The sequence below is a fragment of the Paramisgurnus dabryanus genome, chromosome 15, assembly GCF_030506205.2.
Source record: "Paramisgurnus dabryanus chromosome 15, PD_genome_1.1, whole genome shotgun sequence".
Taxonomy (NCBI): domain Eukaryota; kingdom Metazoa; phylum Chordata; class Actinopteri; order Cypriniformes; family Cobitidae; genus Paramisgurnus; species Paramisgurnus dabryanus.
This window is the reverse complement of record NC_133351.1, coordinates 13,842,969-13,857,632: the sequence shown is the minus strand read 5'-3', so window position 1 is coordinate 13,857,632 and position 14,664 is coordinate 13,842,969. Positions and strand designations below refer to the sequence as shown.

General features: G+C 38.0%; 1 protein-coding gene across 3 annotated transcripts in view; it reads left to right on the top strand.

Annotated features, from left to right (window-relative positions):
- The first annotated feature begins 2,526 nt into the window (after positions 1-2,526).
- The window catches only part of dop1b (DOP1 leucine zipper like protein B), a 36,374-nt gene continuing 24,236 nt past the window's right edge, over positions 2,527-14,664 (top strand). For 2 of the 3 annotated variants that reach the window (XM_065251841.2, XM_065251838.2), the window contains exons 1-10: positions 2,527-2,725; positions 5,570-5,749; positions 7,807-7,988; positions 9,287-9,457; positions 9,747-9,936; positions 10,266-10,364; positions 10,453-10,576; positions 11,474-11,583; positions 11,725-11,836; positions 11,929-12,046. In XM_065251841.2, the coding sequence (XP_065107913.1) occupies positions 5,609-5,749; positions 7,807-7,988; positions 9,287-9,457; positions 9,747-9,936; positions 10,266-10,364; positions 10,453-10,576; positions 11,474-11,583; positions 11,725-11,836; positions 11,929-12,046 (1,247 nt within the window). In that variant the 5' untranslated portion in view covers positions 2,527-2,725; positions 5,570-5,608. The remainder of the gene's footprint in view (positions 2,726-5,569; positions 5,750-7,806; positions 7,989-9,286; positions 9,458-9,746; positions 9,937-10,265; positions 10,365-10,452; positions 10,577-11,473; positions 11,584-11,724; positions 11,837-11,928; positions 12,047-14,664) is intronic. The other variant, XM_065251839.2, reaches the window with a different exon arrangement.

Below are 14,664 nucleotides of genomic sequence, written 5' to 3'. Positions count from 1 at the left end.
AAGCAATGGGGATAACCGCACCCTGGAGAGGATTGTAAAACAAAACTCATTCAAAAATGTGGGGGAGATTCACAAAGAGTGGACTGCAGCTGGAGTCAGTGTTTCAAAAACCACTATGCATAGATGTATGCAAGACATGGGTTTCAGCTGTTGCATTCCTTGTGTCAAGCCACTCTTGAATAACAGACAGAGTCTCGCCTTTAAAAAGGACTGGACTGCTCCAGAGTGGTCCAGTGTTATGTTTTCTGATAAAAGTAAATTTTGCATTTCCTTTGGAAATCAGGGTTTGAGAGTCTGATAGAAGAAAGGAGAGGCACACAATCCACGTTGCTTGAGGTCCAGTGTAAAGTTTCCACAGTCAGTGATGGTTTCGGGTGCCATGTCATCTGCTGGTGTTGGTCCACTGTGTTTTCTGAGGTCCAAGGTCAACACAGCTGTATACCAGGAAGTTTTGGAGCACCTGCACACTTTGCTAAAGCTACCAGTACCTTGGTATCCCTGTTCTTAATTGACCAGCCAACTGGCCTGACCTTAACCGCATAGAAAATCTATGGGGTATTGTGAAGAGTTTGCCAGACCCAACAATACAGAAGAGCTAAAGGCCACTATCAGAGCCACCTGGGCTCTCATAACACCTGAGCAGTGCCACAGACTGATCAACTCCATGCCACGCTGCATTGTTGCAGTAATTCAGGCAAAAGGAGCCCCAACTAAGTGTTGAGTGCTGAACATGCTCATACTTTTCATGTTCACACTTTTCAGTTGGCCCAGATTTCTAAAAATCCTTTCTTTGTATTGGTCTTAAGTAATATTCTAATTTCTAAGATACTGAATTTGGAATTTTCCTTAGTTAAAAGAAATAAACATTTAAAATATCAGTCTGTGTGTTATTAATAAATATAATATACAAGTTTCACTTTTTGAATGGAATTTGTGAAATTAAACAACTTTATGATGATATTATAATTGTATGACCATCACCTGTATACTTGTCTCGTATTATGAAAGTGCTTCGGCCAATACAATTGTGAAGTTTGGTGTTATTCGTGGAGAACACAAGAGGGCACCAGCACCCCACAAAAAACTGTGGCGTACTGCTGGTCCGTAGCATGATGATCTACAAATTAAAGGTTGCTTTTAGAAACATCCCTGATAGCACACATATCTCGTAGATGTCTATTTGATGTCTGCGTTTACTTCTGCAAGATGCATTATTTAGATTGTTTGCTCATCTGCAATACGTCTCTGAGACGTTTCCTAAAAGATTTCATATAGACATATTGAAGACGTCTGCGAGACGTTTTTGGTTTAGAAGGTATGTAAAGCAGCTCTTTCTAAGATCTTTATCAGATGTTTTTACACAGCAGATGTATTCCAGATCTTTACCAGACATCTTACAGACGTCCTTGTGCTGTGTTAATATATCACTATAGATAAAACACTTGAGTTATTTTGTCTCAAAATAAAAATAAAGAAGAGACCACTGACTGAGCTGTAATGCTTCACATTTTCAATTTCACAAGTGTTTCAGGGTTACACATCAGCATCGTATTATAACTTTTGTAATTATGTTTACCTGCAGAAATGTGTGTTATATGGCTGAATTTGTATTATTATATACTATAGCAAGCTTACTCAACAGCTTATCCTGCAGGTCTGTCCACCCATATCGATTTATTACTGTTTTCTTAGTCACTTGGAGCATTTTTCACAAATTACATTTAAAAAAAAAAAAATTCTTGAACCTTCACATCATCTAGTCAGTTGTGCACATTATATAAGCATTTTGGACAATTTTGGACAAATTGCAAACGATTTGATACATTCATCATGCAGTTGATAAGACTGGTGTTTACAACATTTTCAAGTGATTATGTCATTTTTATCAAAATAGATTATACAAATAATAATCTGTTGAATAGTCTTACACATTATCTACTTCATTATTACATTGGCCAAAATGCAAAATGATCAAAAAATGTGAACTAAACTTATGGCCAATTTATGAAGTGTTGGATTATTGAGTTGTGGTCTAATTTACAGTGTATGTTTACAGAACCCTTTCAATTTTTGTTTATTAATTAGCTAATTTAAAGTATGATTGGATAAATGCTCCAAAAAAACTATAATAAGTAACTCAACATAGAGCAAAATCAAACACATAAAAGGCCATTTATGGCATGACGTGACCTATGTAAACTATCAGTCAAGATCCGTGCTCGTGGTCAGCCGCTGAAAAATGTGACAGCTTGTTGCGAGAAATGTAAACAGACGACATCCTGGATGATTTCAAAGAGCAGGGGGGACGCTTCGTGAAGCTTTTGACTGTCACATAAATATCATAACGTAGTCCAGTTTCGAAACAGATTCAAAGCTTACGTTTCATTTAAATACACCCTTTCATTGGATTTCAACATAGCTGTACGGTGCAACAAATATTATGCATTCGTGTCGTGCTGCGTCACCCCCTCATGTCATCTCCGCGTGGTTCGTCCCCCTCCGCCCATCAGGAAGTGTACACACACACTTAACTGAACTGTGGGTGGAAATCAGCTGAGCGATTCAATTTTAGCTGCTTTCTGTTTTGCAAATTAGCATGACTTATCTATCCTGTCTGGCGCTAGCCTCTCTTCGCATTTGAATTGTTTGTTCATTAGGAAAATCATTATTGTTTTTTCGTCACGAGATCCTTTGGTCTGTCGACTATCCTGTTTTGCTGCAGTGGGTGAGTCATTCACTTCTCCCAATAACATATAAATGGGTTGAATTGATATCATATAATGTTATTCTTGTAGTACATACTAGTAGCATCTTAGAAGCTATAAGGATAACTTTTAAAAGATGATGACAATGATTAATTTATATTAATATTTTTAAATATTGTATTTTTTTTATTAGTATAATATGACGATAAAGTGCATTATATTGTTATCAAAATAAAAATTTTTTATTGTGTTTTGTAATGCTTTTTTGGTCATTATGCACAATGTCACAGTCCAGTAGTCCTCACTATATAATTGATGCATAATATGACATTGGACAGTGATCAAATGTCAAAAACGACATGCTCACCTTGAGGGTTTAATACGAAATAAATATGCATAGGATAGATAAAGTTATCTGTGTGATCATGGCTAGGAAGTCAATAGATGTAACAGGGACAGATCTGTTACATAAGAGGTCTGTTGTGTTGCTGTGCTTACTGCTTAAGTAAATCTTCTGATTGTGAAAGATTTTAATCTCCCTTTACTGCATATGTAGTACATTTATCTTGCTCACAGTGCACTGTTTTGCTGACATTGGTTAGGATGACTTTTTATGACCAGATCAGTAGACACAAGTCTTTCTGTGCAACTATGTACACTATAAAAAGAGCCTGGAGAGTGCTGGTTTTGTATTTGCTTTGTAGAGTTACAGTTAGATGACGCTATGGATTGTGCAATTTGATTGCCACTGAAAATGAAAGATAATAAAATGATGATTGGTTTACATCTGTTGCCAATACTTCTTGTTGTATCTTTAATGAGCTGTAATTACGATGACCATAAGCTGCTGATAATATTAACAACATAAGGCAGGATAATTGTGTGTGAGTTCTGTTGGCTTTGCCTTTCCCTGGCACACACAGCATCTCTTTGATGTGTGAATGAAGTGCAGTAATGAAAAATAAAACTTAATATTCAAAACCATATAACATAATTGATGTTTTATGTATTTGAATTCATCATGGGAGTTGCATGTGTTCAGAATAGATTGCTGAAAGAGAAGTAACTACAATGTCACTATTTGTAGAAGGCCTACTTTACTTCAGCTGTGTATTTTGGGTAGTAGGTGGGTTTGCGTTCCACGTGTTTGGGCTTTGCTTCGGTTAAATCCTCAGTAATCTCTAAATGTTCATTTGAGGTTCATCACACAGTGATCAGATGTAAGTGTGTGTGTGCGTGCATGCGTGTGTGTGAGATGTTTTTTGTCACTGGTTGAGCTAACAGATGTCACCATATCCAAGCAGAGACGATAATCTACCTCATACTGTCTGTTTGTGGTGTATATGTGGGTGTAGTAATGACGGCTTAATAACTTGATCAGTAATAATCTTTCTCAGAAGTGTAGTTTTTGTTGTCGAAAATGTGCTCATCATTGTTTATTAATTTATTTGGCGTCATTTCAGAATCTATGGCTATATTAGTGTTTATAACTGGTAAATTTATACACAGTTTGTTGATACACAAGCTGGGGAAGGAAAATTTGGCATCTCCAGTTCACCTAACCCTGCATGTCTTTGAAATGGAAGGTAACCGGAGTACCCGGAGTAAACCAACACTGCCCAGGGAGGACATGCACAGAAACCGACTAAGCCAATCATAGGCATTGATTGGACTGAAATCTGCCTGTTCATTGGTTTTGAATATTGCTGTTTACATGAATATTTGATGTCTTTTCCACTTAGTGTCACGGTTAGTTCAGTGATTCCCAAACATTTTTGGCATGCGGCCTTCCCTTGTGTAGTGTGCACCCTTTTGTGCATCACTTGCCGCACAATGGTAAACTAATCTTACATTTAGCAATGATGCTGGTAGTGACGATTAGGGCTGGGTATCGATTAAGATGTTCCAGATCGATTCGATTTCAATTCACAAGCTATCAAATCGATTGGGTTCTCGATCCGAATTTTCAATTTCGATTCGCGACTCGATTTTTATGCTTGATTCTCAATTCAACTCAATGAATATAGATTATATAGAATATTATAATATAGACTGAATGAATGAATGACAGGCTCGCCTCCTGCTCCTTGGTAACATCGCGCAAGGCAAAAATAAAGGGTGACATCTAGTGGAGAAGACTAGAAATTAGTTTAAGGTTAATCTTATGTTCAATGTTTGCGGAAATAAAATTGGAAAAAAATCGATTCTTGGCCTGTGAGAATCGATTTAATATCAACCATGGAAAAAATTATTAATCGATCTGCAGTGTTTACAAGTCACATTTTAGGATTGGTACATCTTGCTTGGAACCTGTACTTGCTTGGTACTATCAGGTGCTAGGTACCTTACACAGTGGAAAACTCCCAAAAGTGAGCAGTACTAAGCCATACTGTGCCTGTACAATGCAATGAAAAACTGCCATTAGTTCATCAGTTTTGACCAGTTGAACCCATTTAATCTGATTTGTGGGCCAGTTCTGAACTTAAAAGGTGTGCATTGTCCCATTGATCAAGTTAATCACAGGGGTATTAAAATTTATTCTCTTCACATGACTTTTCACATGAACTTGACTGTATCCCCCTTCCATTCATGTGAAACATATGTGCTTGTTTTGCCATCGCTGTACTGTCAATTATCTTTCAATCAATTTTTTTCTTGTTTATACCAAACATCTTCTCAAAATGTTGCATGATTTGGGAGATAAATAACATGCACAAGTTACATGCTGTTTAACACATCAGGTTTTTTGTTCAAAAATGAACAGCCTCAAGTCATTAGCTGGGTTTTACTTAAAAATTGCATTGATTTATGGGAGTTCATAGTGCAGGTTTCTCCTGATCGCTCTCTTTTGCCTTTTTTCATAGACAGATGCCAAGCATGCTGGGACATGAGTGAATCATAGCATGATGAATCCTGAGGAAGCCGACCTTCAGAATGACTACCGTTACCGTAGTTACGCAGGTGTCATTGAGAAGGCACTGCGAAACTTTGAATCATCTAGCGAATGGGCCGATCTCATCTCCTCACTAGGAAAACTCAACAAGGTACCTAAATGTTTAGACAACACAAATCAATTTACTTACAGGTTATCAAATGTAGATTATTCATTCAGGTTATCATTTACTTTTGTTAAAAAAAACTATAAGTTACACTGCATGAAAAGCCAGATATCCGTCCCTGTGGATGCCTGGTAACTGTTTGCACTGTTATATAGATTACTGGGTTAACACTTCTCTTTTGCAAATAGAAGAGGAAGTTTGTTTAGTTCACTTTGTTTGTTTCAAGGAAGTGAACAACATGTTCAATTTCAGTTATTGTGAATGAAGGTGAAAAAATAGGCTGCTATAACTAACCACATCAGAGTTGATGCTTAAAGGGCAGATAATTTAAGTAGTAGGTTGTGTAGATTTTGTTTACACTTTGAAAAATGTTGGGTTGTTCTAACCCATGTTTGGGTAAAATATGGACAAACCCAACCAATGGCATACAAATAAACCTATTCTGAGTTGTTGTTTTCCATCCATAGCATTTGAGTTGAAACAACCCAGCATTTGGGTTTATTAAAAAACCCAACCTTTGGGTTTGTCCATATTTAACCCAACCATAGGTTAACAAAACCAAAAAAAAAATTATAGTGTACCATTTCCCCAAAAAAGACCAGACCTTGCTGATTTGTTTTATTGAAATGTTTCTCGTTCTCTCTGTATCTCTTCATACGGCATGTGATTTTCTTGTTTGTTTAGTGGGACTTTCCGGATGTAATGCAAAAAAAAACACTAACCTCCTGTGTAGGTGTACCTGACTGCTTTATGAGTTTGTTTAGGGTTTTAACTTTTCCTCAACAGCAAGGTGCAACCAGAATAATTTGTACCCTTAAAATGTATCAACCACACCAATACAATGCAGATATTAAATAGCAGCTTATGTGATTCTCAGATGTTGGGAAATATTTCTTTACAATATGACACTTTGGTCTACAGGACTGTTTTTAGAGCACTTAAAATATACATGTCTTGCAAAACATATCACATGCTATGTACTATAATAAGCAAACCATTTACTGATTATTCATTCATGTTGATTCATGCTGATCCTTTATTTGACACCATATGTTGTTGCTAAAGAGTAAGATACTGTATGTGCTGAAGATCGGAAACAAAAGGCCAATGCAGTCTTGTGGAAACAAAGCAAACTAATTGCATTTGATTAAAATCAAAAAGTAAACTTTGATGAGATGTGCTCTTGAAGGAAATAATAGCAATTACTATTGCTCATGCTTCGCCTGGCAGACGAAACTTTAGCATGTAAATATACCTTTTTGTTTGTACAAGCTGAGCCTTATCTGAGGTGCAGGCACTTTATACCTGGGCTGGGGACCACCTTGAAATTCCCGAAGAATCTAAAGGTGACATAGAATGATTGAACGGGGTATTTATCCTTGTTCTGTGATGTGACATGTAGACAATTTTTTTTATGTTTGGGTAATGCCTTAGAAGCTTCCTAAAAACCTCTCTCAGATAGCTTTATTAGGGTGGGGTATTTTAAACAAGTGGTTTTGCACCTTTTTGCCTCCCCCTACTGGCTTAACTTGCAATCTCATTACTGATTGGCTGACTTTGCTGCCACTCAAAAAATGTAGCCAATTATTTTAAAGTGGAGGGGCAGTGAGATGACTGTGATGTCATAAGCATCAGTTTTTCAGATTGGGCCGTTTTCTGGCTGACATTTCTAAAAGAGGAATTTCTATGAGACTGAGATGTTTAGCATGTCTAGCACTTTTTGTATGTTTGTGAATGCGGGTAGACTACCATTATTCAACAAAGACAAGGTAAAAATGGTTTTTCATTCTCTGTCCCCTTAAACACTTTTAGAGCAACACCCTGGCAACCACTGACTAGTAGTTAGATAAGTGATTTAAAAGTGTTCGTCTACCAAAAATATTTGTCTAACTGTACTATAGGGGCACCAGAGAAGTAAAGCACATTGTTTGTGAGATGTGAAATTACTTTGTCTGGAAATTACTCATATATTTACTTCCTTAAGAAAGACAGTGGCTGGTCCACTTTTAATTTTCACACTGTCCATCCAATCTGTGTCTTAGGCTCTGCAGAGTAATCTGAAGTACTCACTGTTACCGCATCGACTGATCATAGGAAAGCGGCTGTCTCAATGTTTGCACCCTGCCCTGCCCAGCGGCGTCCATCTCAAAGCACTGGAGACCTATGAGGTCATTTTTAAAATCATCGGCACAAAATGGCTATCAAAGGATCTCTTCATTTACAGGTAAGGGCCGTAACTTATACTTCAAAGACACATGCTTTGCTTGCAGTAGTTAAGTATTATCTTGCACTGAATATCACAAAGAAACATCAGAGCCAATCACATCTTTGTTTACATTAATACAAAAGCGACTTACAGTGAATTCAAGCTATACATATCATCAGTATGTGTTGCTTTGGAATCAAAATGTTCGGACAATAAAAATTTATTTAAAGGGACACCCCACCTTTTTTGAAAATATACTCATTTTCCAGCTCCCCTAGAGTTAAACATTTGTTTTTTTACCATTTTGGAATCCATTCAACTGATCTCTGGGTCTGGCGCTTCCACTTTTAGCATAGCTTAGCATAATCCATTGAATCTGATTAGACCATAGCATCGCAGTAAAAAAATAACCAAAAATAACCTTATTTTTTTGCGCGATGCAAATGGACTAATCAGATTCAATGGATTGTGCTAAGCTATGCAAAAAAATTGTACCAGACCCGGAGATCGGCTGAATAGATTCCAAAAAGGTAAAAATCAAATGTTTAACTCTAGGGGAGCTGGAAAATAAACATATTTTCAAAAGAAGTGGAGTGTCCCTTTAAAGGTTTTTTCTTATTTTAATTTTCATGTTCCAAGCCCCCCAAAATACAAATTTTATAGTGAATAACCCTGTGCATTATAGGTGATGCCGATGGGGTACTGACCCAACCTCAATATGTGACGAGTTGCGAGTGAAAACTTGTTTTTTTTTATTATATTCAATTTGAGGGTAATTTCTCCATGTACATGCCAATATTTACAGTAATGTCTGATTAAATGTGATTAATAAGACTTAGATTAATTCATTAGATTAAACATTTTTATTCCCAACTCTAATAAATATATTTTTAGGGCTGTCATAAGATTAATTGCGATTAATCGCATACAAAATAAAAGTTTTTTGGATAATTTATGTGTGTGCACTGTGTGTAATTATTTTATATATAAAAATACACACACGTTACGGTTTGTATTTAAGGAACATTTACATGTATATTTATATATATTTTGATACATTTTATATTATAAATATAAAAAATATATACTTAAATAAAAAATTTCTTAAATTCATACATGTATGTGTGTATTTATTGTTATATACACACAGTACACACACATATATATTATGCAAACACAAACATTTATTTTATGATTAATCGCGATTAATCTTTTGACAGCCCTATTTTTTTATTTGAATAATAATAGTTTTGCTTTAAAGTTACAAGATTTGCGAAGGATGTGTGTTAACTGTCATGTGTGCACTCGTGTCTCAGTTCAGGGCTGTTCCCGTTGTTGGGTTATGCAGCGATGTCGGTGAAGCCGGTTCTGTTGACTCTGTACGAGCGATACTTCCTGCCTCTTCAGAGAGCATTGTTACCCAGCCTGCAGGCCTTTATCATGGGCCTTCTGCCAGGACTAGAGGAGGGTGCAGAGGTCTATGACAGGTACAACAGGGTCCACCTTAACACCAAGCATCAGAAATAAATGCTTTTATTGACATTTGACATGTCCCACATGTTTCCAATTTGTAAATTATCATTACATTATTTCCATAAAATTGGCCTAGATTATTGGTGTCCTTATTAAAATAGAAGTTTATTTGGGAAGGAGTTGACACGGTTTAAACTAGATCAAATTTATTTTAAGATTTTGTAGTTAGGGGACACATCATACTTCCCTGTTATCATACTTATTATTTGTTCATAACTTTGTCCCTCTTTCTTCTTATCTCAGGACTGATGCATTGCTTCTGAAGTTGTCAGTGTTGGTGGGTCAGCCTGTGTTTTATGGGGCACTCTGGGGGTCAGTGCTTATATGTCCTCTTGTACGGCTTCCTGCCACCCTCTTCATCGTGGCACACCTTGACCACTCAGTCACTGGCCGAGAACAGAAGTATATGCTTGGGACAGACCACAACCTTGTGGTGAGTCACATACATTTAAAAAAGACAAAAAAAATGTATTAATTTATACTAAAATTAAGAATAGACCTTAGTCAGAGTGGATGCCATATTTAACTTGGAGTGAGGAAATGAAATATAGTCAAAACATTAAACAAATATTATTTCCAGTGTATGATATCATGAAAAAAACAGGGGTTTGTGAAAATTAGACATTATTTAGGAATAAAAGACAGATTGACCAGACTGCACTTTCGGGTTAAATTACACATGGCGTCTGTTCTCACTAAAGTCTGTATTCTTGATGAAATTGAGTGAACTGAAATGAACACCTTCCCCTAATTTGGCTCCAGGTAAAAGCCATCTGTCTCGCTCTGCAAGACTCCAATGTTCTGGTCCAGAGAAACATGCTGGAAATTCTGCTCTACTTCTGCCCATTTACAACCTGCCTGGTTAGTATTTTTTTAAATTTGAGTAACTATAAATAACCCATAACCCCTCCCAGACTGTGTGTAAAGCTTTTAATAATCACCTCTGTAGGATCCTGTAAAATCTGCCATTCCTCTTAATGAAGATGAGATGATCAGCGTGGTGTCTGCTGCCTCCCTCACGCTACTCAGAAGAGATATGTCTCTAAATCGACGCCTCTATGCTTGGATGCTTGGTACTGTTTACAAAAAGAGAGTTATTTTATTGGCTTTAGCTCTAGAAAGGACCACATAAGTAGTTTAGCGTGAATATTCAAAGCCATATAATAGTTAAACCATATTAAGTATTTTCTAAAAAAGTTGCCGTGTGTTTATTCACATCTTGATGCATGCCAGTTGTTTTTTGCAAAGCTAGGATATAAAAATATTTAAAACTAAACTGTATACTCACCTTAAGAGTTATTAGGAACACCTGTTCAATTTCTCATTAATGCAATGGTGTAATGGTATGGGAGATGTTTTCTTGGCACACTTTCTTGGCACCCTTAGTGCCAATTGTGCATCGTTTAAATGCCACAGCCTACCTGAGCATTGTTTCTGACCATATCCATCCCTTTATTACCACCATGTACCCATCATCTGATGGCTACTTCCAGCAGGATAATGCACCATGTCACAAAGGTCAAATCATTTCAGATTGGTTTCTTGAACATGACAATGAGTTCACTGTACTGAAATGCCCCCCCCCCACAGTCCCCAGATCTCAACCCAATAGAGCATATTTGGGATGTGGTGGAACGGGAGCTTCGTGCCCTGGATGTGCATCCCACAAATCTCCATCAACTGCAAGATGCTATCCTATCAATATGGGCCAACATTTCTAAAGAATACTTTTAGCACCTTGTTGAATCAATGCCACGTAAAATTAAGGCAGTTCTGAAGGCGAAAGGGGGTGAAACACAGTATTAGTATGGTGTTCCTAATAATCCTTCAGGTGAGTGTAGTATAGCTTTAAAAAACATAATGTAACTAAGTTGTATTGACTTTTTATGGTATATTTTTGTCCTTTTTAAAGCTTTTCATTTATGAACTTTTGTCATAGGCAGCTTCTCAATATTTGTGTGTATTGTCAGGTTTAGACATTAAAGGAGGAATGGTGGCCGCAGACTCCAGTAGTTATAACACTGTGGAAGAATACACAGCTTTCTTTTTCGAAACGCACACCAGAAAATTATTGGTGCAGGTAAAGAAGACATTATACACACTGACTTTATATAAAATATATAACTTTATATAATCTGAACTGATAACCTTTCTCTTTGACTTATATATTGTTCATTGTGTGTTAGCAATACATACTATACATGCATGTTTTACATTGCAGGCTCTGGTGAATATTTTGAAGCAGAAAGATTCAGAAGCCAATCCAGACAATGTCATAGAGTATCTCAGACCATTTCGCATCATCATCAACCTTCTGGACAAACCTGAGATAGGTAAAGAAATGTACATACATGTAAATGTTCAGGTAAACTGTACAAGGTTTTACATTTTAGTAATGTTTACATAATTAAATCCACAAAAACAGGACCGTTGGTGTTGTCTGATATCTTGCTGGAAGTGGTCAAAGCTTTTTACAGTTACTGTGAAGTGATGCTGGGAGAGGACAATCTCAACTCCAGCCTGAGGGGCAGCCAACTTAACAGGTCAAAGAATAAATCAATAAACACATGATTAAAATAGACAAGCACTGAGCAGCCTACAGTCATGTTTCTAGGGAACATACACACACTAAAATAATCAAAGCTAAATTAAGGTTTGTGGTCTATTAGAAATACTTAATAACAGTTAGGGGTTGTGCACACCAAAACTTTTAAATGCGGCTAAAAACGTCTGGAGGACGTTGAATGCCAGCAGCTTTTCAGCTGAGTGCCAGCTTTCTTCAGCTAAGTGCTTTGGTAGCTCCGATACTTCAGCAGTGAGCCGGTTGGTTGGTGTGGTAATGTCCCGCCCCTCCTCCACTGTGATTGGACGGCTGTGTGAGAACTGACATTGACGATTGGAGCTTTTCACCCAAAGGTGAATATTTTTCAACTCTCTGCGCTCAGCGCTGAGCGCAGACATAACGCTGAGTGCTGGGTTTCAGCATGGAAGAAAACCGCTAGTTGCAGGCTTTTTTTAAAAACGCAGAGCTTCCATTGGAAACAATTGAAAACATGCGCCGGCCGCGGGCGGAAAAACTTTGGTGTGCACGCCCCCTTAAAAATTACTTTTTGGGAGCTCAGATGCAAAAGCCACTAAACACCACCTCTTTCGAAAATGATATAACGATGTTAACCGAATGTTCTTGCCACGAATTATACATTCATCAAATACCTTCTCTTCAATTCCGCTTAATCCCGGCCTCAGGCCATTCAGAAATACAGGCTTGTTGTCAGAATTTCCTAATTGGCACATTAATTTTTTTTCATTCAGTCCTTTAAGTGCACAAAAGATGAATTGAGTGAACGACGGCATGCAAAAAAACATGGATCACATTCAAACTTGTGTCCCTTGTGAGAACTTGTACAAGAATGTGATAGTTACATGGATCACAGCGCCCCCTAATGTGTGGTTTAGTTTCGTAATTTTTACATTCTGACTTCATCGTTTGCAACGTTTCAAGTTGCATCTTTAGTGAATTTGCAACAGTTTACTATGTACTATAAAGTGGATTTTTTTTTAGAAGTAGATGTTTTTGCCAAAGTTTTGGCAGTTTTGAAGCGAAGGACAGTCAAATTTGTTAAATATCAATAAAATGACTTAAGCGACACTTGTGATAATAAAGCATTACAATTACTGACTAATAATCTTTTCATTGCCATATGAACCTGATACAAAATGCTAATTTACAAAAAAAAACATGTCAGACACACTTAAGCTATGTTTATGCTCGCCGCGTCCGCACGGGCGCGTTGGTGCGCGCGGCAAAAATGACGTCAAACAGAGTGGGCGGCGAGACCCTATTTCGCGTGGAGGTTTGCTTGGCATTTTTTGTAACTTTCCGCGCGGCTCCGCATCCAAAAATGACCGAACTCGAGGCGATTCTGTCCGAGCAGGCAAGCCTGTGACGTATCTCTTTGATCAATCCAAGCAAAACAATGTATATATTTATCTGACACTCTGTAAGTAAAGTACGGAAACTTTGCAGTTTAAAACACGAATTCTTTTACATGATTCAGAATGTTTGGCTTATATTTGTATTGAATGAACCACTAGACGAGGAATAAAATACAAACCTTAAGATATCTGTACTGTTTGTTTAGTTAAAAACGTTAATGAAATGATAATGTTTAATAAAGACATATTTAAAAGATTGTTGTTCCCTTTCGAGGAACTCGAGCTGCGTCGCCATAGCAACGCTTTGGGGAACGCCTCGGCGTGACTAATCTGAAGCACGTGTAAAACATAATCAATAATTTGATGATTGGATACTGACCGTGATGCCGTGCGGACCAGGGGTATAAGGAGGCATCCCACACAAACACACTCGCTTTTAGTGCCTCAGCAAGTGACTACGTGTATGTTTGCATAAATCTGAAGTGTGTTTAAGAAGTTCAAGTATGTGTATCTCCCTGTCAGCGCGATATCACAGACAAGGATACACATGTATATGTGTCTTCGAGCGCAGCACGCACAGTTGGCTTTTGAGGAAACTGGCTGTGTGCACTGTGAGCATTCCCGTGCACGTGTTGCGCTCCAGCTTCGCGCTTAGAGAAGGATATCTCAGGCTCGCGCCCTCACGGATCCGGTCCCGCTTCTGTCGAGGCAGAGCGGTGACTGCACTCATGCGTGCAGGCGGCGGTATCCCCGCCTACACCCGTGACATCTGTCTCTCGCTCTCTAGGAAGCTTGGGTTCGCGGCTGCGATCCCGCTTCTCAGTGGCGGTTGCACTCGTGGGAGTCGCCATATGATTTCGCGCAGGCGGCGGTATCTCCGCCTGCACGTGAAGTCCCTCTCTCTCACTCGCCGGATCGGGAAGGCGCCCTGCGTGAGAGCCATATATTTTCAGCTGTCTTTCTCCGGAGAGATGGATCATCTTCATAATCCGCCTACTGTTTAAGGCTAAACGTGCAGTTTCCACGTGAAGCCTCCTCTTTTTACAGTATGAAGGTATTATATATACATACGTTTTTACACCTGTATGTGTAGGCTATGTATGTATATCTGCCTGTCACAGCCTGGCTGAGCCTGCATGAGCTGTTTGTCATTGTTTGATGAGTCAAACAGTGATTTTGTGTCTATGCTGTGTGTTGCTTGTACAGCTGTGCACAGCATTTATTC